General features: G+C 38.5%; 1 protein-coding gene across 2 annotated transcripts in view; it reads right to left on the bottom strand.

Moving 5' to 3' along the window:
* LOC139974750 (uncharacterized) overlaps nt 1–21,239 on the bottom strand; it is a 74,774-nt gene that overhangs the window by 31,861 nt on the left and 21,674 nt on the right. For both annotated transcript variants that reach the window (XM_071982138.1, XM_071982139.1), the window contains exons 3-14: nt 12,964–13,053; nt 11,446–11,598; nt 10,662–10,739; nt 8,963–9,040; nt 6,852–6,914; nt 6,036–6,113; nt 4,745–4,843; nt 4,446–4,499; nt 3,629–3,691; nt 2,709–2,807; nt 1,712–1,765; nt 739–844 (exon numbers count right to left, since the gene is read on the bottom strand). In XM_071982138.1, the coding sequence (XP_071838239.1) occupies nt 739–844; nt 1,712–1,765; nt 2,709–2,807; nt 3,629–3,691; nt 4,446–4,499; nt 4,745–4,843; nt 6,036–6,113; nt 6,852–6,914; nt 8,963–9,040; nt 10,662–10,739; nt 11,446–11,598; nt 12,964–13,053 (1,015 nt within the window). The remainder of the gene's footprint in view (nt 1–738; nt 845–1,711; nt 1,766–2,708; nt 2,808–3,628; nt 3,692–4,445; nt 4,500–4,744; nt 4,844–6,035; nt 6,114–6,851; nt 6,915–8,962; nt 9,041–10,661; nt 10,740–11,445; nt 11,599–12,963; nt 13,054–21,239) is intronic.

Genomic DNA, 21,239 nt, shown 5'->3' with positions numbered 1-21,239 from the left:
TTGCCCCCCCCCCCCCCTGACAGACTCAAGTAGACTGCTGGCACCCTTTTCAGCTTTTTACCACTTTTTACTTATTCGTGATTATTGACTTTTTTTATTGCGCTCTCATCTACCTAATGACTTTTGTCACACTTTGTTGGCGATGACACCTATTTATTCTTCGTTTATCTGCAATTTAGCAAGGCCCGGAAAGGGTCATTTCCGGCGATCTAGGGAGTATCTTTACTCAAAAAATTACTGTACACTACACGCCAACCTGTAGTGGCGCTCTGCTTAGATATTGTCGAAAGCGCCCCTACAGACCATTCTCGCCCCTCCTGACCAATACCTCTAGCTCTGCCACTGCCTTTCATCCCCATTACCAATATCTCCAGCACCCTTTCTAACACACCTGCTCTCTCTTCCTCAACTCCACAGGATACTAAAAATTAAAATGTTGGTACCAATGTTTGGACCTTTACATACTAAGTCAATGCTTAGCAGTATTAAATGCTACAATTTTACAAATGAACAAAAAATTTTGATGCTTTGGTTGGAAAGGTAGGTGTAGAAGATCCAGACTCCTAATACTGACCATGAAATATGACAGTATGTGTGTGTTGTGTTGTGTTTTTTTCCCCCTTTTTTCTTAAGTTCCTAACACCAAAATTTCTTGTCATGTTCTTAACCAGACACTTTTATATTTGCATATTAACATATTGATATCAATGTATTTCACATCAGCAACACATTACTTACCTCTGTTGCCTTTCTCACCCTGAAAACCAGTTGGCCCAGGGGGACCTTCCCGACCCTGTGGACCTTCTGGGCATTCTTGATCTTTGTCACTTGTTCCAGGTGGTCCCTGAAATTTCATGAAGGGAGTGACTAGGGTTTAACAATTCATCTTGTGTGTTTTTCATCCTATGATATTACGGATCCAAAGGTTGTACCTAACAAGATTTCTTAAATATTTCAAGTACAATCTAGTTGCTCCAAACAATAATCGTAGTATAATCTATTTGCTCCAAACTGTACTCGTAGTAATCTATTGGCTCCAAACTATAATCGTAGTCTAGATGCTCCAAACTATAATCGTAGTACAATCTTTTTGCTTCAAACTATAATCGTAGTACAATCTAGTTGCTCCAAACTAAAATCGTAGTACAATCTAGTTGCTCCAAACTATAATCATAGTACAATCTAGTTGCTCCAGCTATAATCGTAGTACAATCTTTTTGCTCCAAACTATAATCGTAGTACAATCTAGTTGCTCCAAACTATAATCGTAGTACAATCTTTTTGCTCCAAACTATAATCGTAGTACAATCTAGTTGCTCCAAACTATAATCGTAGTACAATCTAGTTGCTCCAAACTATAATCGTAGTACAATCTAGTTACTCCAAACTATAATCGTAGTACAATCTTTTTGCTCCAAACTATAATCGTAGTACAATCTAGTTGCTCCAAACTATAATCGTAGTACAATCTAGTTGCTCCAAACTATAATCGTACAGATACACAGATACAAAGCAAAAAATGAATACATTTAGACATAACAATTAACTGGGCCCCCTATGTCAACTGGGACTTATGCAACATTAACTGGGCCCCTATGTAACAACAATCGGGCCTTATAAAAACATCAACCAGCCTTATATAACATCAACTGGGCCCTATGGATCATTTAAGTAAGGCCTTTGACTGTTAATATCAATATACGTTACTTACAGGCGGTCCTTGAGGTCCATCTCTACCTGTGGGTCCCACATCACCTTTTTCACCCTAAAAATGAAAGAAAAGATAAAAGTCTGTCTTCTTTTTTGGGGTTACAAATAGTAAATCATTTGTTATAAAAAAAATACAATTCCTCATTACTTAACCACCAATCATATTGATCTCTTTTAAACATATATTTTAACCCATGCAAAAACTTGTAATAATGTTGATGGTTTTTATCTAAAAGCTTTTTTTTTTAAATATCAAGTAAGGTCAAAGGTAAGAGAAAACTTGACATGTAAAAAAAAAAACCGAAAACAAACATGAATACTTTACATCTTGTAGCTTTCTTTCCTTCACATCACAACTGCATTTTGGCAATATCATTATGGTAAAAGAAACAACGAAATAACGAAATTAAGTTTTTATGTTCTTTTGGTACATCTTGTCCACTTTTCACAGAACAGATTATAACCACTAAAGCAAAATGGAGGGTTGCAAGCAGTGTAAATCTTTAGCTGGGATATCTTCTTAACCACTTTATTGGTTTTGAAAATAACTGAAACAAAAGTCAGTACTACCTCTTATATTTCAAAATTATGTGTCCCCCTTCCCTCTCCTCCCAACCCCCCCCCTCTTTCCTCCTGCACACCAGAATTCGAACATGTATCAAAGACATTGGACGGATGGCTGATTTATAGACAATTGTTGCAGATCATCTATATCTCACCCCCAGTGATTCTGGTCATGTGATATCCAAAGATCAACACAGGTCCTCCAAACTTCCATAAAATCACAGCAAAGTCTGACTGAGTTATTTTTACTGAAGAACAATTTTTTGTTCAAAAACCTGGTTTATACTAAAAAACAAACAAATACAAAATTGACTTTTTTACTTGTCGTGCCCCAGCCTATGATAGTCATAAATGAAGACTCTTTCTAGTGGATACCTGATATTAATTAAAGATCATCATATGATGAATGATATCTTGTTTTTTTTTATACCTACCTCAGCTCCATTAAATCCAGGGGCCCCAGGGTTACCATTTAAACCACTGTCACCCTTGGCACCAGGGTCTCCAGGAGCTCCATCTTTTCCTCTTTTACCCTGAAAAAAAAAACATTTCAATAGTTTGCATATTCATTACCAAACTGCTGTTCTAATTAACTTATTAAATAACAAGAGTCTAAGAAATCACAGTAATCAATATCTGTAAAGAGAGTTTCATCATGTTATGTTAGTATTTTTTGGGGGGGGGGGGGGGAAATGTGATGTTACAATGATTGTTCATCTGCTTTAACTAACACGAGGACTAATTCCCTTATGAGTAGATCCCCCCCCCCCCACGCCTCTACACAAGCAATCGCTGGTAGCATGTGTCAACTTTGTCCATGAACAGTGGACCTGTGTGCAAAGTTTTGTTTAAAAGCTAAAGATGCAGATGTTGCTTCAGTAGTGAAGAGTATAGGAGGTTTATTCACTATTTAGAACAAATGCAAATCGAAGGTCAAATACTGCTAATACCAAATAATTACTGCAAAGGTTTTTTTTTTTTTTGGGGGGCTAAGCAACAGGTGTGTAGCGAGGAATTTGCCAAGGGAGAGGCAAACCTGTAGGAAAATTGTCAGAGCCGTAGATTCGGCATTGGAAACTATCTAAGCGTAGCGCCACCATGGGTTGCCGCGAAACGCACAAGAAAATTTGGCCAAAAATGCCTCCCAGATCGCAGGAAATGGCCCTTCCAAGGCCTTGCAAATTGCATCTAAGCATTTTCTATTTGAAATTACTAGTGATATCATAAAAAGGTACCAAAAAAATATGCTCAAGGGGGGGGGGCGGTCATCCCCCCTTGGCTACACGCCTGGTAAACGAGAATTTTTTTTTTTTTTTAATACAGTGATATAACAGGAATCACCATTGTTTCTTACCATTCTGCCTGGTGGTCCGACCATTCCTTTACCACCCTTGTCACCAGTATCTCCTTGTTGACCCTGCGAGTGAAACACCATAAAACAAAACATTAAAATATGTATCAAATCATCTTCAGAAGCTTGGATCTACCGGATAAAAACCATTGTCGGTAGACATGCGAGAACAGCGTATAGAGTACATAATCACTTGGTAACAGCAGTGGGACTAAATGATGACGCACCACAATAAATGTTACAGGAGGAACTTCATGAACAACTTCTATGTAGACAAAAAAATTGGTAAAACCGTCGGGGGAAAAAAAAAAAAAAAAAAAAAAAAAAAAAAAAAACGTGCAAAAACTGTAGGATAACTTTTGACAACATTGAACGTAAAACATACACTTTACAGGCCAGCTATGATAGTCGTGCATGTATAATCCTTGGTGATTGGTAACACCACTTAACCATTTAGGACTAAATACCATGGCCAACATAGCAATATACATCATCATGGTGGGCATCATTTCTTGTGTGATTCTGGTAAACTGAAGTAACAGATCACGATTCCAGGTAAGTGGTCTGTTAATTCAAGATTAGAATCACCAGAATGGAGCAAACATCCCATACACCATGCCGCTATTGAGGGGGTAGTACTATTTTAACCTACACAGTGCTTTTTGCTGCAATTAGCAGTTTGCAAACAGTTTCTCTCTCTCTCTGGGGTTGATAACTGACATCCCGTAAGACCCTAAAAATCAAGTTCAAATCAGGGTGGTAGTGGGTCTTAATAATAATGACTGAATTTATCATAGAATGAATTTTTCTTAATACTCACTTGTGGTCCTTGCGTGCCATTGTCTCCCTTCACACCACGTACACCTTGTGGTCCCTGAGGAGTAAAACAAAACTCTTTGTCATTTTCAAACATTTCCTACCCCAAAGGGACAATTAGTTTTAAAGAATATGTCAAAGGCTAATCTAGGTGGCTGCATTCCACTTTGCATATATTGATATATATTTTTCCATTTTTGTTTTTCTTAGAGATGAAAGGTGCAAAGTGGGGGGGGGGGGGTATTAGGAGAGCAGTGAAGGTTGTTACATCACTATGAGAAATCAGACGATGAGGCCACTCACCTCTTCTCCCTTCGGTCCAACTTCGATAGTTCCTGGCCCGTCGTGAGGTATCGGGCCCTCGCAAGATTCTCCTTTCTGTCCCTCTGATCCAGTCTCACCCTAAGTGATGATGAAACAGGTGAAAATAACTGATTGACTACATAAAGATTATGCACCAGGGGCGAGAGAGGGGGGTGGGTTGTTGATTGGCATACCTGTTTACCATGACACCGTTGTAATCATAACGCAGAAGACTAACGAGCCGCTTTCCTCTTGATTGTGAATGGTGCTAGTCTCATCTGAAGCACCAAATGCACCACTTGTGGCATCCCTAACATTATCGGAAGAACCACCGGTAACAATTTATGCCCTCGTTGGGCACGTCACTATTATTTACCGTGTATATTGAAATAATGTGTGGCTTTCCCAGTCTACTAAATATTCCATTTGTTCTCTCTTTTTTTTTGTATTTTTTTTTTGGAGCTTCTTTTAGGAATCCATGCTTCGCAAAACAATGATAAACCCACTATAAGAATTTCAATAGTCCAGTCTACACATTTTTCAACCCTTTTGACTACCTATTTGACCTTTGAGAGTTCTAAAAGTCTTTCATGCCCAAAAATGACATTTTCTCGTTTTTTTTTTCCGTTTTTTTTCTGGTCTTCTTTTGTTTATAGTGATACCAGGAAAGTTTGAAGTGAACATACATTAATGAGAATTAATTCTAATGCATAGTTTATTTCATATCATATGCTCTACCAACATACGATTCATGCTCCAAGAATATCATCAAGCAAGGGCGTAGGAACCGGGGGGGGCTGGTGGGCGCCAGCCCCCCAGTGAAAAATGTGGAGGGGCGGAAGTATCATTCCGCCCCCCCGCTTCGCAAGTCAGAAAACCCCTTTTTCATTTCCAAATGAGAAAAAAAATCTCATTTGGAGCACCAAATTGCATCTTAGGCCAGGTGAAAATACAAAATTAAGTTTACAAAATGGAGTGGGTGTTGAAGTGTGCTATATTGCACCAAATTGCATCTGAGGCCACCTGGAAATGCAAAAAATTCCAAAGGGGAGGGGGACACCCCCTCCCCCAGGCCGGCCATCAGTCTTCAGCCCCCCAACTCAAAAGTACCTTCCTACGCCACTGTAATCAAGTCTGTACATGTTTTGCCCTCACATTTTACCTCTTTTCCTGATAACTCAATCTGCCCCCCCTCTTATCAGATCATTTAACAGACAAATTGATGTATATTTAAACAAATCTGTTCCTGTAATATTACACAGTTTAAACCTTCCACGGGTCATTAACTTACCTTTTCACCCTTAACTCCATCAAAAGCCACGTTTTGCAAACCAGGGGGGCCTGTTCTACCTTTCTCACCTTGAGTTCCCTGAAACAAAAGCAAAAGGAACCAACTGATTACCAATTTCTAATATTAACTTTCTGTTGATTCACAAACTGGAATTTTGACCAATATGACTACGTCTTCTGTTTCCAAGGCTAGAGACCTCTACTAGGAAAGTGTATACAGGAATTGTCCCTGCAAAGTTTTTAATGCTTCTTAAATTGAAAGGGGGGGGGGGGTTGGGTATGGTCTGACATTCTAAAAATGTGTGTAAAAGTAAGCTGGCCTGACGTTTCGATCCTAGCAGGATCTACTTCAGAGGCTAAATGACAAGTAACAGTAACAGAAGGGACAAAAACACGCACAGAATACAGAGAGGTTAATGAGCACGGTGAATTTTTGCCTAAATATGTGTAAATATCATAAATGACATTATGGTGATAATTACTATTTTGCTATTCCAGAGTATTTATTGGCATGTCATTGCACGGCCCTATCAAACAGCCGTCTTAAATTGAGAAAACGGAATATCCAAATGGTAAAAAATTAAAATTACAATCCTTTTCCCCATCTCACCCACCCCTTTCTTTTATTTTTTGCTAGATTGAAACAATTGGCACAATCCAAGAAGATCAGCATTATCTTTCCTAGCAAAGTCCATCAGAAAGGGTAAAGCAAGAGGATAATAATTAGTCCATCAGAATATATGCTGTGAGTCCTAGGTGGTATATCTACAACTTCTCAGAAAGGGAAGCTGTCCCTCAGTAATAAATTTCTACTTACAGGAGGACCTGGATCTCCTGGCAAACCAGCTGGACCAGTTGGGCCTGAATCACCAGGTGATCCCTGCAAACAAGCAACACAGAAATAGAAATAATTAGTTAATATAAGAATATAGACAATAAATGTTCTCTAAAATTGTCACAAAGCCCTCAATCTAAAAGATCTATGTGGTTTGCAATATTATGGCTTATTCAGATATAGTAAATTGTGTGTTCCCACTGTCCAGCAAATTTAATGTCATAATGCATAATGCTACCCCAACCATCTCTGGTGTGTCTTTGATGGAAAATAAGAAAAACTTTTCCCGGGAAATTGTCTATCCTTTAACCGTTCTCTATGGTACCACCCAATTGTGGCACAATCGATGAAAACTAGAGCTTTATTATTCAACCATAGAGCTTTATAGAGCTCTACCATAGAGCAAACTAGAGAGCAAACCATAGAGCAAACTAGAGCTTTATTATTAAAACCATAAATAATTTTGATACAAGAATGAAACATGATACATAAATACAAGTTATTTCTCTGAACCTTCCATCTTTACTCATATTTTGTTATCTTTGAAAAGTACATTTGGAGTGACCTTCAAAATGTCTGATATGTAAAAGTTGAATAAACTGTAACTGCTATAAGTCAGGCAAGCATATCCTGACATGAAGATTTGAGAACACCAACTGCGAGCAAACTGATTAAACCATCCTTCAATCCCATCCAGTTTGGCTTGAATAGGCGACCCATTTGTCTCGCGACTGAATTCTATTTCAAATCATATTCAACTTATTCAATACTGACTAACAATTGGCAATAAAACTCATACTTATATTAGTGGGATTTCCATATTCCAATCTTCTAATCCCAACTCCCCCATGAAACTCTATTCAATAATCCTTTGCAGGGTTATTAACAAAAAAGAAAGTTCAATTGCCTTTTCCAAGAACTTTTCCACAAGAAACTTTGAATGAAAACCGATTCAGAGTTGTTGAGTTACAGAGTTGTTGACAATTAACAATTCATAATCATGGATGTTAAATATGAATGTAAGAGACTGACTTCGGTCAGCTTACGGCTTTGATAAGCCAATGAGGCTTCTTCGGGAGTTCCTGCTTGCAGGAGGATCTAAAATACATACAAATACATATACATTCCAGAAGTATCAATTTCTAAATTACTTTCTCCATTGATATGTTTTGGTGATAAATTTTGTTGACTCTTGTAAAGAATTTGACAGATGAAGCTTCCATTTTTGAAGACATTCTTCTTAAGAAAGAAAATTTGCCTAAAAACTGTGCAGCATAGGTCACAGCCTGCTTCAGTCATACAAAAGTAACCAGCAAAATTTGCTGAAATTTTTATTATGTGTGCGGAAGAATTGTTATGGGTACTGATAGTATCAGGCAGCCTTGTTAGTTTAAAGTTAGTGTCCATTCTCATCCTCTTAACTAGACTGCAATCTTTCTGCACTCCTACTCGTGGGTTTTTAAAAAAAAAGAGTAAAGATCATGTACTCTAATTGTACTCTTCATCACTGTATACTGGTACTCAGAACCTTGTTACTCATAGTCCGACCCGGGCGCAGTAGCAAGGGCGTAGGAACCGGGGGGGCTGGGGGGCACCAGCCCCCCAATGAAAAATATGGAGGGGCAGAAGTATCATTCCGCCCCCCCCCCCCCCGCTTCGCAAGTCAGAAAACCCCTTTTTCATTTCCTAATGAGAAAAAAATCTCATTTGGAGCACCAAATTGCATCTAAGGCCAGGTGAAAATGCAAAAATATATACAAAATGAAGTGGGTGAGTTTAAGTGTGCTATATTGCACCAAATTGCATCTGAGGCCACCTTGAAATGCGAATAAAATCCAAAGGGGAGGGGGACACCCCCTCCCCTTAGACCCCTCCCCCAGGCCGGCCATCAGTCTTCAGCCCCCCCACTCAAAAGTACCTTCCTACGCCACTGCTTGTTACTCATAGTCCGACCTGGGCGCAGTAGTGTACTCTCACTACAAATCATCTAGTGTCAGATATACTTCTTTGCGGCGCTGAAAGCAGGACTTCCAAAATATATCGGGGAAAGATTTGAAAATAATATCTGATCAATAAAGCCAAACGGTGTTTACCGGGACTCCTGTGGATCCCTGTAGACCCATGGCACCTTTGATTCCCTTCAAGGTTTCTCCGCTTTCTCCTGCCTCACCCTGAAAAATACATTAGACAAACATTGTTTGTGGTATTTATAATGATAACATTCATGAATCACTTTATTGGTAAGTCTATATGGCCAATATGAACAGACGTGCATAGAATTAACAAGCCAACTCGAGAGCAACACATGTACAGAGACGCACTCACACACAAACATACAGATAGTCACAATTATAAAATGCTTACCTTTTGCAATGAATCTACATAGCAAACATATGAAACACTTATTTATAGATTTTGTTATATCATTTTTTTCTTCTTGGTTCTACTTCTTTTTCATTTTTTTCACACCTTTTCTTTTCTTATTTTTTTTACTGCTGCTTCTTTTCTTCCTTGTTTTCATTCTGATTTTTCTCCCCCACCCCCTCCCTCCTCTCCACCCCCACTATTTTGTTTAATATGTTTTTGTGTATAGACATTCACAATGCTTTATCCAACCATGGTAGTATCCATCATGGATGTACAGCTTTATTGTAAGAAGCATAAATCTGTTGCTGACCTCTGAACAGCAAACAAACATCACCACTGTCTTCATCGGCCTTAGTTGCACCTGCGACTTGTGACAGGTACCAACGATCAACATTTCTGATCATTATCACTACCTGCACAAGTTTTTGAAAGGAAGGCCACTCTTCCTCTGGTCCCCGGCATTGTTCCAGTACCACCGGAAACCTAAGATAACCATTTGCACCATGACTTCCCTATACCAATAAAGAGCATTTCCTGTCTATGGGTACAAACGTTTGGGGGGCTCTCTCAACCCTCAACTTGAGATAAAAGCTTGTTCTATACTTAACTCACAAAACAAATACAATACGAACACACAAAAGGAAAATAGATCACATCCCCTTTTTCTATTCCTTTTCTCTTTTCATTTTGGAGGGGGTGGGGTGAGGGGGGGGTAGATGGAGTATGTGCTGGTTTTTGTGTATACTTTGATGAGCTTTAGAATTATATATACTTTAATAAATAAGTCTGCAATTCTGCACCCTGAAATGTTTTGAATCAAGTTACTGGCCATACAATAAATACAATAACAAATAGTCTATCAGTGCTATTTTGGTTTTGCAAACACTCAAAACTTTGAGTTTAAAATCCTAGGCAATACTATCCCTCAAAACAAATGAAAGACAAAGTTACTCTCATTGTTAATCTAATCATTAGGAAGGGATCGAAAAAAACAGTACGTTTAACAACAAAGTTACCTTCAGGATGAAGACGTTCAGACATAACAAAGAGTAAACTGTTAGCTGGGATGAAGGAATAGGGATTGAGATGCCTTAGACTGGGGGATCACCTAGAGAGTAACGTCATGCAGGGATGAGCCTGGGATAAAAAACATATCACGGAACTTTGCAAAAATTGCTGTAAAGGCTCCAGTTTGCGTATGCTACAGTGTGTTAGGATAACAGTTTAATAATAGTTTGGGATATCTCTTAAAATGGACTCAGATTTTCCTTGGAGGAGTTGTCCTCATTAATAGTGACGGCTGGCTTTGCTTCTCCTCTAAAATGCAGTTTGTGAACAGTGATAAATTATCTTGCGATTGACAGATGCTATGCTGATGCAGTTGGGAGGGTTATCAGGAAGAAGAAAAGTCTATTGACAATTTACCTTTTGACCTCTGACACCAGGCTGGCCCTGCCGTCCAGGCACACTTGAACCAGGAGGGCCTTCTGGACCTGCTTCTCCCTGTAAGAAACCATGTAAGAACATGACAAGCAGTGTATTTTTGAAATTTTACTTGAGATAACTCGATGCCTTTCACATCAGGCCAAGTACGATCATTCGCAAATTTTTGTATTTCCTTTAATAGCAAATAACATGCTACGTGACGTGTTCCCTACGTACTATACCCTGCTACAACACTGAGAGGCAGGAGGTATGGGACCTATGACTGAAAGTAAATCAAGGAGAGATGGGAAAACCTCTGTTAAAAATATAACTTAATTGGGATATTCTGTTATAATATTTGCACTGCATGACAGAATTTAGACCAAGATTCCTCATCGTGGCTTCCGTTGGTAACTAACCATGCCAGACTTAGTGTGTCCAGGCCATGTCAAAATGCAAGTCCCAATAAGTGGAGAACCCTCCTATCCGATACTCCCTTCATATCACTGAAAAAAATTGCATGATTTTCCATAACTTATGTAGAAGCTTTCAAATGTCCTCGACCTTTGTACCATTGCACCTAGGCTTCCCTCCTTCAAAGTTCTGCTGGGCCATTTGCCTAAGCCACCAGCATGTACAAAGATTCCAGGGCCCTGTTAAAAAGAAGTCCCCACATATAGAGAACCGTGCGGTATGCCTTCATAGGGTGAAATAGATACTAAAGTGCATGGTTTTGACACAAGTTATGTGGTGTGTTATGCAGAAGCTATTAATTGTTCTTTACCTTTGTACCATTGCATCCTGGCATACCATCTTCGCCCGGTGGGCCATTGTCTCCTGGTTGTCCATGGTCCCCCGGCCTTCCAGGCATACCAGGCATTCCACTTTTACCTCTGAAGCCCTTTGGTCCTGTAATACCTGGTGAACCAGGGTCTCCCTAAAAATAGTAGGTTAAGACAAATATATTTCTGTTTAACATTCATCGCAATATGTAATATATAACCAGGTGATACACAATTAACTACTTTTGACAAGTATTTTACATTTATAGCACATTGTTCTGAAAATTGGTGATCATGAAGAAAAATTAGCAAGGTTTGCTGCAAAAGTGTAAATATATGCATTCATACATACAAACTGGACATAATAACTAGGCATCTCCATACTTAGGGAGCGAAGCACCCCGTCAAGCCCGCAAGGGTTTTTTGTTCCGCTTCCTTCACTTCATGTATTATTCACTACTACTTCATGTTATTTGTAAACGTTTAAATGCATGTTGTGAAAAACAAATAAATGAAATGAAATGAAATACTAAACACTTATATACATCCTAACTCAATTTCGATCTCTCATTCATTCTTGGTCTATACCTGACATTACAGTCCAACAAACACTGTCCTTTGCAATACCAATTGGACTGTCAGTGTACACATGGACACATTCCCATATAATATGTTTTTCTTCCCCACACATGACTAACCCCCAAGTTGTTAACAACTTAACATGACATGTGCCTTTTGGGTTCAATCAACAGGCACATACTCAGCAATGTAGATAAGGATCAATCATCAAGCTAAAATGACCCCATACTTGTCCCTGTCCTTTCACCTAAGTTCTAACCATGCCCCTCTCCATCTCAACTCCCTTCTACTATAATCCCTACACTTGGGTGAGGGTACAAAGGGTGGCCATAAAGTTCATATTGGTTTTCATACTTCATACTATCATACTCGACGAGTGTTAGCTCAGTGGTTAACGCCGGTACATTTCGATCATAAGGTCCCGAAATCGAGTCACTCCAAGATTACAAAACTTACTGGTTTATATATTTACGAGTGACCCGCTTACCTGTCTCCCCACAACCTTAGCACCGCATTCTACAGTGTCTAGTATGCCCTGGTAATCTTTTAACACTGTGCACCCTCAGTGACCGGTCAAATCCGCTCAGTGACATGGTAGAATGCGGTGCTAAGGTTGTGGGGAGACAGGTAAGCGGGGAACGAAGTAAATATCAATGTATGTCGTCCAGTTACAGAGTTGTTGACAAATGACAATTCATAATCATGGATGCGACATGGACGTAAAATATGAAGCTAATTAGAGACTGACTTTGGTCAGCTTGCAGCTTTTATAAGCCAATGATGGCTTCTTTGCGAGTTCCTGTTTGCAGGAGGATCTAAAATACATACATACATACACACATAAAATCATACACACATACATACTTGGTTCAGAAATGATCAGAGCATTGTTGCAATAATTCCAACATACTGCCCTCTATCAACTGAATCTTGTAACTTACTTCAAATCCTGCATATCCTTGCAATCCTTCAGGTCCAATTTTACCGGGTGGACCAGGGTTTCCAGGAAGCCCTGGTGGTCCTCGTATACCCTGCAAAGACAAACAAAGAAGGATGACCTTTTCTTCTCTTCCTATAAAATTATTAATCATATTTATTGTTGGGGGGGATATTGGGGGGGGGGATATATTCAGTCTTACTACTAAATTTAATTTTCTTAAAAATTACCAAAATACCACCTGATGATGATATGTACGGAACAAGGATCCGACTCAATCAATTCCATTTTAAGCAAACAAATCTCTCAGACGGACACAGTAGTTTATACAATCCAATAATCCAAACAGCAGCCTGCAACAGAAAGGTTTGGCTATCTCAATTCAACCAATTTCTCTATTTCAAAGATGATTATTTTGATAACTTATGAATTTCCTCCCAGTCTTTCTGGCATTGTTTTTGTAATCCTGTCTAAAGGAGGTCTTGGTTTACCGGGCTAACAAACTAAATGATTGTGTGTCATAATAACAAAGACATATCAGATGAAAGTCACACCAACCAGAACAGAATTATTACTAAAAACCGGCCAAAAGATCACAATCTATCCACAGTATCTAGGTAATACTTGCTTCTAGTAGTAGAGATGAGCAGAATGACTAATAAACAGATCAAATATCTATCCTCTAAACTAGGTAGTATCTATCACGGTACTGTACTATTGAACTGGTTTGTCTCTAGGTAAAGATAACCAGACCATTGCAATAACTAGGCAATGTTCACTAATTATATATATCCAACACGCCCAAGTTTAGTATCATTTACTAAGGAAAGGAACTTACATGTCTCTTCTCTATTATTGCATTATCCTATCTAGCCCATAAACTGGTACCTTTAAGTACTGTGCCCCCCCCTTCCTCCCTCCCGGCTCCCTCTTCCCGGTCCATTCCAGTCACCTCTTCCTTCTGAATCTATCATATAGTTAAACAGCCTGTATCTGGTCACATAACATATAATAGTAGTGATGAGATAGGTTAGAGAGGAGTGCAGATAGTACATGTACTGTAATTTGTGTGTCACATCCCAGTACAGGCACCGCTCATACCTTCTCTACTTTTGGAGGTCATTGTCCAGAATGTGACATCATCATATATTAAGTGAATGTCTTTCTGTGGAATCACTTTTAAATCCCTTTTGGGTGAGAAGAGAAGCACTTACCCTGGCAGTAAGTAATACTACAGGCCTTACCACCAGCTTGTGGAAATAACACTACTGTACCCTAAACATACTTTGTAGATCATTGTCTAAAAGTTCAATGCCTCAGAATATAGGAAAAGTACTGTCATATTATCAATTACAGACGATGCAGGTGGTGGTGGAGAAATATGTGAACCTATTAAGAACTTTTGTGTTCTTAGTGTGAAGTGAAGAAACTGATGTAGCAGATGGGAGAGTCACATATGAGACAGGTGGAGCCATGAGGAAGGAGGAAGGGTGTGTGGGAGGAACAGAAGTTGCCATCCCGATGTGTTTACAACCGACCTCATTTAATGTTTACCTCAACAAAAAGAGAGTCGGTTATCCTTCATGATGACGTTGTATACAAAGACCTCTCAGCTGGTCATAAAACTACAGAAAACATATTTTTTAACTACTAACTACTTGTGATTCATCTTGAAAGGAAATCATCCACCAAAAGAAAAAAATGTTACAAAGGTGAGAGGAATATTAACCTCTACTGTCCAATTCAACTTAACCAAGCCCAACAGATTATTTCTACTTTAATATATTGTAGGATTGATACCGGGCAAATGTTTGAGGAGTTTTCCTTAATGTCCCAAGAAAGGTAGCAAAATAATAAAGAATCACCAAATTTAAGATAAATTTCTAATTTTATATTGCATACATTCATGATTAGTAAGAGTTTAAAGCGTTTGAAGAAACAAAGTAAAAACAGCGTGTGGTTTTCATTATTGCACAGATTTAAGTGTTAACACATTTTGTTGAAGCAGTTTTGAAGGTCCCGAACTTTGTTTCATACGTTAACACGAATGGTTCCTATGCACAAAAACTGTTTGTACTATTTACATCTTTACACACATAGAAATTGGCCCATTGGCAAGGACATTTTAGAAGAATTATTCCATGTCTTTTTCAAGCTCTCTGACCAAGTGACCATCATTCTATATTGTGGGCGGTCACACAATACAGTACATATTAACCTACAGTACAAGTCTACAAGTTAAGCCTGTATTATTTGAAAAATCTGACTGTAGGAAGTTTTTTCTTTCTGTTTGCAAAAGTAAAGTAATTTCAGGCTCATTTTGATGGTTTTTTCACTTATTGCACAAAACATCTTTCCCACTATTGTTATTGCATAAGAGGAATTTATACTTACATAGATAAATGTTTACTCAAAGGATTAAAAGTTTTGACCTTGCTATAATTCTGAAATAGTTCAAGGTGGCAGTGGGGAGATAACGCTTGGTGGCCAATTTGACCGTACATGGTCATACTACTACCACAGATTCACTGATGTACAGTACCACCTCTCTGCTGAAACGATGATTGGTACTTCGAACATCGACAATTGAAGAAAGTCAAATTCGAATGCTGAAACCTGATCAGCTATGATTATTGGGGATGAGGGTGGGAGATGTGGGTGGGGGATATGGGAGAGGTGGGGATGAGTAGCACTTGTTCCTGTTATGTCAAGGTTCTACAGGTACCTAACAAAGATAAATGTATTTGTACTTCAAGCATGCCTCAAGGGAGGTAGCGAGGAGATAAATGGGCGCCTGGTGGCCAAATAAAGAGTAAATTTTGACCAAATTGGCCAAACTATATATAGCTAGTCAAAAGTCAATTCTGTATGTACAGGTTTCTCCTCTATTACTGGCACTTGTCTCTGTTTAGAGAGTTAAGGAAGGCTTAATTGATGAGGGTGTAGGGGGGAGGGTGGTTGGGAGCAGTGCATATGAATGGCATAACTGTATTGTCCAAGTTCTACTCAGTGGCGAGCCTAGACTAGTTGGCACACACGGAGGATCCTCCCTTTGTCACCCTGTGCAGGGGATCGTCATCCTGGGAGTGGGGGGTCTAAGGAGTTTCCCCTTCCCTTTTGAGAAAATTTTGTTTATGTAAGGTGGTTTAGATGCAAAATGGTATAGTACTGTACTGTATCTTTGTCAAAGTTTTGAACTAATTACACAATGATTTACACAAAATCGGGAATTTTTCGTTTAGGTGCTGTTATATGGCAACCCCCACCCCCAGACTGGTGCCCTGGGCGGACCAACCCTGCCCTCCACTTAGTATGCCACTGGTTCTACTACTAACAAAATGTACTTATACTTAAGCATGCCTTTTAACAGCAATATAGTCTGGACAACAACGACTGAAAAGTGTGAATGAACAATGAACCAAGTCACAACTATCATTCCAAAATCAACTTGCACAGAATGCATGACGCCTCAACACAGACTATGGGGTAACAAACAACTTTCCTAGATGATTTACAAGAAAACAAATTCATGAATTCACGAAAAATGACTTTCATGAAAGCCTGATGATTGGGAGTTAAAATAAACAAGACTTTTTTTGCAGTAGAAGCATTTTACACTCCCAAATGGAGTATTAGAAAGTCAAGTGTAGAGTATATACTATTCTCAATGGGAAAAGAAGCCTTTATTGCGCTGCATCGGTTTCTATCGTTGCATAATCCAACAGATGAAATCCCCTCAAGGCAAAACAAACAGGGAACAAAACTCAGATTTGAGAAGTAACAAAGAAAAAATTTTCTCTTCTGTTCGAATTCTCAGTTGACTTTTTTTTTATACTTTTTTGATAAAACTGAGAATTTCTCTTCTACAATATGATACAGAGAGCTGATTGAAAGCTGACTTCTGGCTATGTCTAATCTAACACTTTAAAGAGCTGCTTGATTAATTTCAAATTTAAGTCTCCCCTCAGACTGATGACACTTGCTGCTCCAATTTGGAAACTTCACAGAATCTCCAAATTTATAGCTCCCTCACCCAGGGTAAAGAAAAACTCTTTACATAAACCATGGAACTATGAACAGATAGCTCCATGCATAAACTTACATCAAAATCCAAAGTGACAACTACTGGGAGTCTTTCAAGTAACAAAAGTTTATTGATATCTTCAGTTAGGCCCTGTTTACGTAAGACCCCCCAAGCATGGTGTTGAAACCCTCTGGCCTGGTGGTTCGATTTGTCGGGTAACGACAGATCAGACCTCATGATTTGAATCCCGCCACTGTGCCACAGATAGCAACACTTCATATCGCACGGATCATGGTTTACCCGCTATTCTTTTAGTATTTAAACCTTAACTTCCATGATCGTGATATTATCTGATAGTAAGGGCAGGGCGATGGCGACTGATGTAAAGGCTAGGAAGTTCAAAATCAATTGATCTTGTTTTGAGGCTGAACACAGGAGCCCAGGGTCTGATCCGTTACATAAACGCAAACTAAGTGTTTGAGTGGCATGATCAATGTTAGTTGCTCATATTTTTTAACAAGGATTGTGTCAAAACACAAACACCACTTAAGTAGTCCTCTGTGATGGAAACCAATGTCCACAACCAATCACCACAGGAGTCCTAGCTGAGCTGAGCTGTTTTTTTTTTGGTGCAAAATAAGATCATTTTACATTTAGTTTAGTGTTATTACATCCACAACTGTACACATACGCATTACAACTACTAATGGCCCTGATTGATCATTGGCATCAGTGTGCTGGGAATGAAACATTTATACGAGAATGAAATTGAATGATACTGTAAGAACAGTATTGCCTCTAAATCAGTAATTACCCGGCACATGTTTTTGAATTGCCTTTTGATAACAACCACTAACAACAGGTGGATGCAGACCTTAATAATGACCCTTAGAAATTGAGATGTCTGGTGGTACCAAGAGGTAAGAAACATTTCATCAACAGGTTCTTGAATATCAAGAAAACACAGACAATTGTCAACATATACTGATTTAATTACATACTCAAAAATATGTCAATGAATATTTAGGAGCTTAGAAGTGAACAGAAAGAGTTCCAAGTTTTTATCACACATATAGGAGTCAACTTTCAAAGTGATCTATAGCCAATCTCTACCATATATTTGAACTCACGAAAAAGGCAAAGTGCAGTTACACCCAGTACCTAGCTACTGTACACTAACAGTAATACAGGCGCATACCATATACTTTATTAGTACATCTACATGCAAACCTACCTCATATTCCTGCCCCTAACAAATGTCTCCGTAATTGTTCCTTTAAAGGAGTTTGGAGGGAATGAAGTTCCAGGAAAAAGACCAACTCACCAAACATGTTGATTGTTTGGATATCTTTTCACCTGATTTCTATGACACTACCTCAGATATAATTTTAAAGCTAATTACTAATTAGAAACATTTATCATCTGTCAATTGTCATGAAAGGTGATATCCCATGAGCCAGTGGAGAACCCTACTGTACCTCTCCCATTGACTAAACAATTACTACATGGAGATAGTTTATCTTCTTCTTCTTCTTCAAGCTCTTCTCTTTCAATATTGGATAAATAATACATCGACTTTGTTTCAGAACAATTACAACAAGAACAAGCCATTGCGTGAAAGTAACTCCTGAAGCCCAATCTATAATCTAGTCATATAAAAGTAGCATGCAAATGTATAGATACTTAAATATACCTGTACTGTAGTCTAGTATAGCTTCCTAGATCTGTATTTTACCTTTTTGACTGAAAACAACTCTGAGTTACACCTTTAAGATTTATAGCAATCAACAAGTAGACATCTGGAAGATCATTTCAATCTTGTTCAACTATATGATCCATGTGACCTCACATCCACTCCCTATATTATAAAACCTGCAATGAATGACATGTCATCTGATATTTAAACATACAGGTAAAGTCATTCTTGCTACCACCTGAAATCAATATGAGTCAAATACCAGTTCAGGTTAGGATGATGTATGCATTCCCAAGATAGTAATTACATCTGACTGTGTGGAGTACAAATATACATCTACAATTCAGTAAGGACTGGAGGAGTCACATTTTACAGTCAGACAAGAATAATTCCCCACACTTCCAATCTGTTCCAAACTTTGTCAACAAGACCCAAAGTGAATGGAAGAGGCATTGAATCATTCTATGCTAAACAGCTGACCCTTGATTCAACCGTTTCTATAACAGATAACTTTGAAACTGGAAGGATTTGCAAAATTTTCACATTATTCCAACAGTGAGGCCTTGATGTACCTAGAAACATTCAGACTCCAGTTGGGGAACCTTACAAATGCTCTGTTAATTTCTTCTTTGTTTTAAAGACTGAGAATTGGTCTTTCCAGTCCTGATTTGATAAGAGCTCAATGGTTACCCTTGGGACAACAGGTATCCCAACTTGTGTACTAAGGTTGGTCTATGTTCACCAGCAAGATGCTTATAATTCAACAAGTTCAATGTCACAACTGTATCACATAGATTAAGACCACTCTTTTATTCTCCTGGTCATCTTCAGTTAGCTGAAATAAACTATCAACACAATAGGGTATGTCCTTCCTGTTTATCTGGTCTTAGGGGTAGTGTTTAGGTTCACCTGGCGAGAATCACTACTTTAGCATTTTCCCACTGGTGCTTCTTTTGTTGGCTGTTTTGTGCGGTCAGGGATTTATCTTAAGCTTTGTTTGCTGGACAGTATAAATTGATGCAGGGAAGCTTTCTCGAAAGAGTTACTCCAGCTTCGTCTTTGTGACACTCTTGCTTTACATTTTAATCTTATACTGTACTTTACTTCATTAATTTACATTTTACTTTATTACACAGTACTGTACTGTTATCCATCTATTCAGAATACATTATAATAGTGTTGGATCTCTACAATAATAATATTACTGGAAATCTTACTCTACTTGTGTTGTGTTTATTATGCATCCCCTGTTACAACTGTATGGTCTCATAAGTGTGTGCATAACTACTATATTAATGCAAGAAAACAAAATATTGGTTTTGTCTGGTCTGGTGAACTACATCACAAGATACTTCTTTACCTGTGGGTCATTACCTGAGGCTATTTTACCTCAAGCTATTTATTTTAAATCTTGAACAAACTGACCATCATACAGTACAACCATTAAAGATCACCGCAGATGAACAGGAAATTTTGTTTGGCAACCTGGGTCATTTACATTCCCCATAGGTTTCACAATCCAGCAGTTAAGGACTTAAGAAAGTTAATAAACCCAATTAGTACACCTCACTTTTGTTCAATTTCATCGCTTTAATAGCTCTGGTGTCCCCTCCATTTTATGTATTAATACCAATCGTATCCTGTGTGACACAGGATACCATTACCACCCAACCTACAAGGACTCAAGGGCTACCTACAGTACCACTATACCACGTATGTACTAGACACTACCACCCATGGAAGGTACCAAGGAATGACCCGCAGAGTTTATTGAAACTAATTTAGATTTTCATTCATCAAAAAAACCACACACATTTGTTGGAAATGAACTTGTGGGTATCCCCAGAGTTTCAATTACTCAATTTGCCCCTTGGTCAAGTGGTCTGATTTTTTTGTCACCGACCTTGATTGACCATTATCTGCTTATCAAGCCAAATACCCGGAGGGTAAAGATGACTTGATACAAGACTACTGGCCTGATTTATTATTAATATTAAAACATTCATGTATCTCATATTCAGGTAGAATTTTGCATCAAAAGCTGGTAAAATTACAGTTATTCAACTTAATTTTGAGATGCGCTCCAGAAGATCCCCGAATATAGGCCATCAGCTGAAGTTCAAAATGTGGCTGTAAAATCAGTTTCGTTCCAGCAACACCGGGTCTAGATTTTTAATGCATTTTGGGGTAGTTTAATGCATCACAAACATTATATCAAAAGTTCTCCAAAAAATTTCCTGCAGTATTTTTGTAAGAAACCCTTGAAATTGGGTGTTATGTAGACATTACGTGCTACGATGCTATGTATTAGGAACACATGTGCTAACGTTAGATTTGGTACAGTGGTGCATACATACCACTCTTTTCTTATATGTTAAATTACGACTGATATATTTTTTTTGTATAATAGTTGGGTCATGGTTACAAGAATGGTGGAAGAGGATTCTGGTCTAAGGGTCAGTGAGGGTTGTTTTCAGGCATTACAAGTTGTGCCCCCCCCCCCTCCATTTTCGCTAAAATGGTAAAAAATCACATTTTCAACTTTGAAATATGAAATACA

Source organism: Apostichopus japonicus, chromosome 10 (genome assembly GCF_037975245.1).
Source record: "Apostichopus japonicus isolate 1M-3 chromosome 10, ASM3797524v1, whole genome shotgun sequence".
NCBI classification, from domain to species: domain Eukaryota; kingdom Metazoa; phylum Echinodermata; class Holothuroidea; order Aspidochirotida; family Stichopodidae; genus Apostichopus; species Apostichopus japonicus.
Note: the sequence above shows the minus strand (reverse complement) of the source record. Positions and strands in the feature narration are given on the sequence as shown.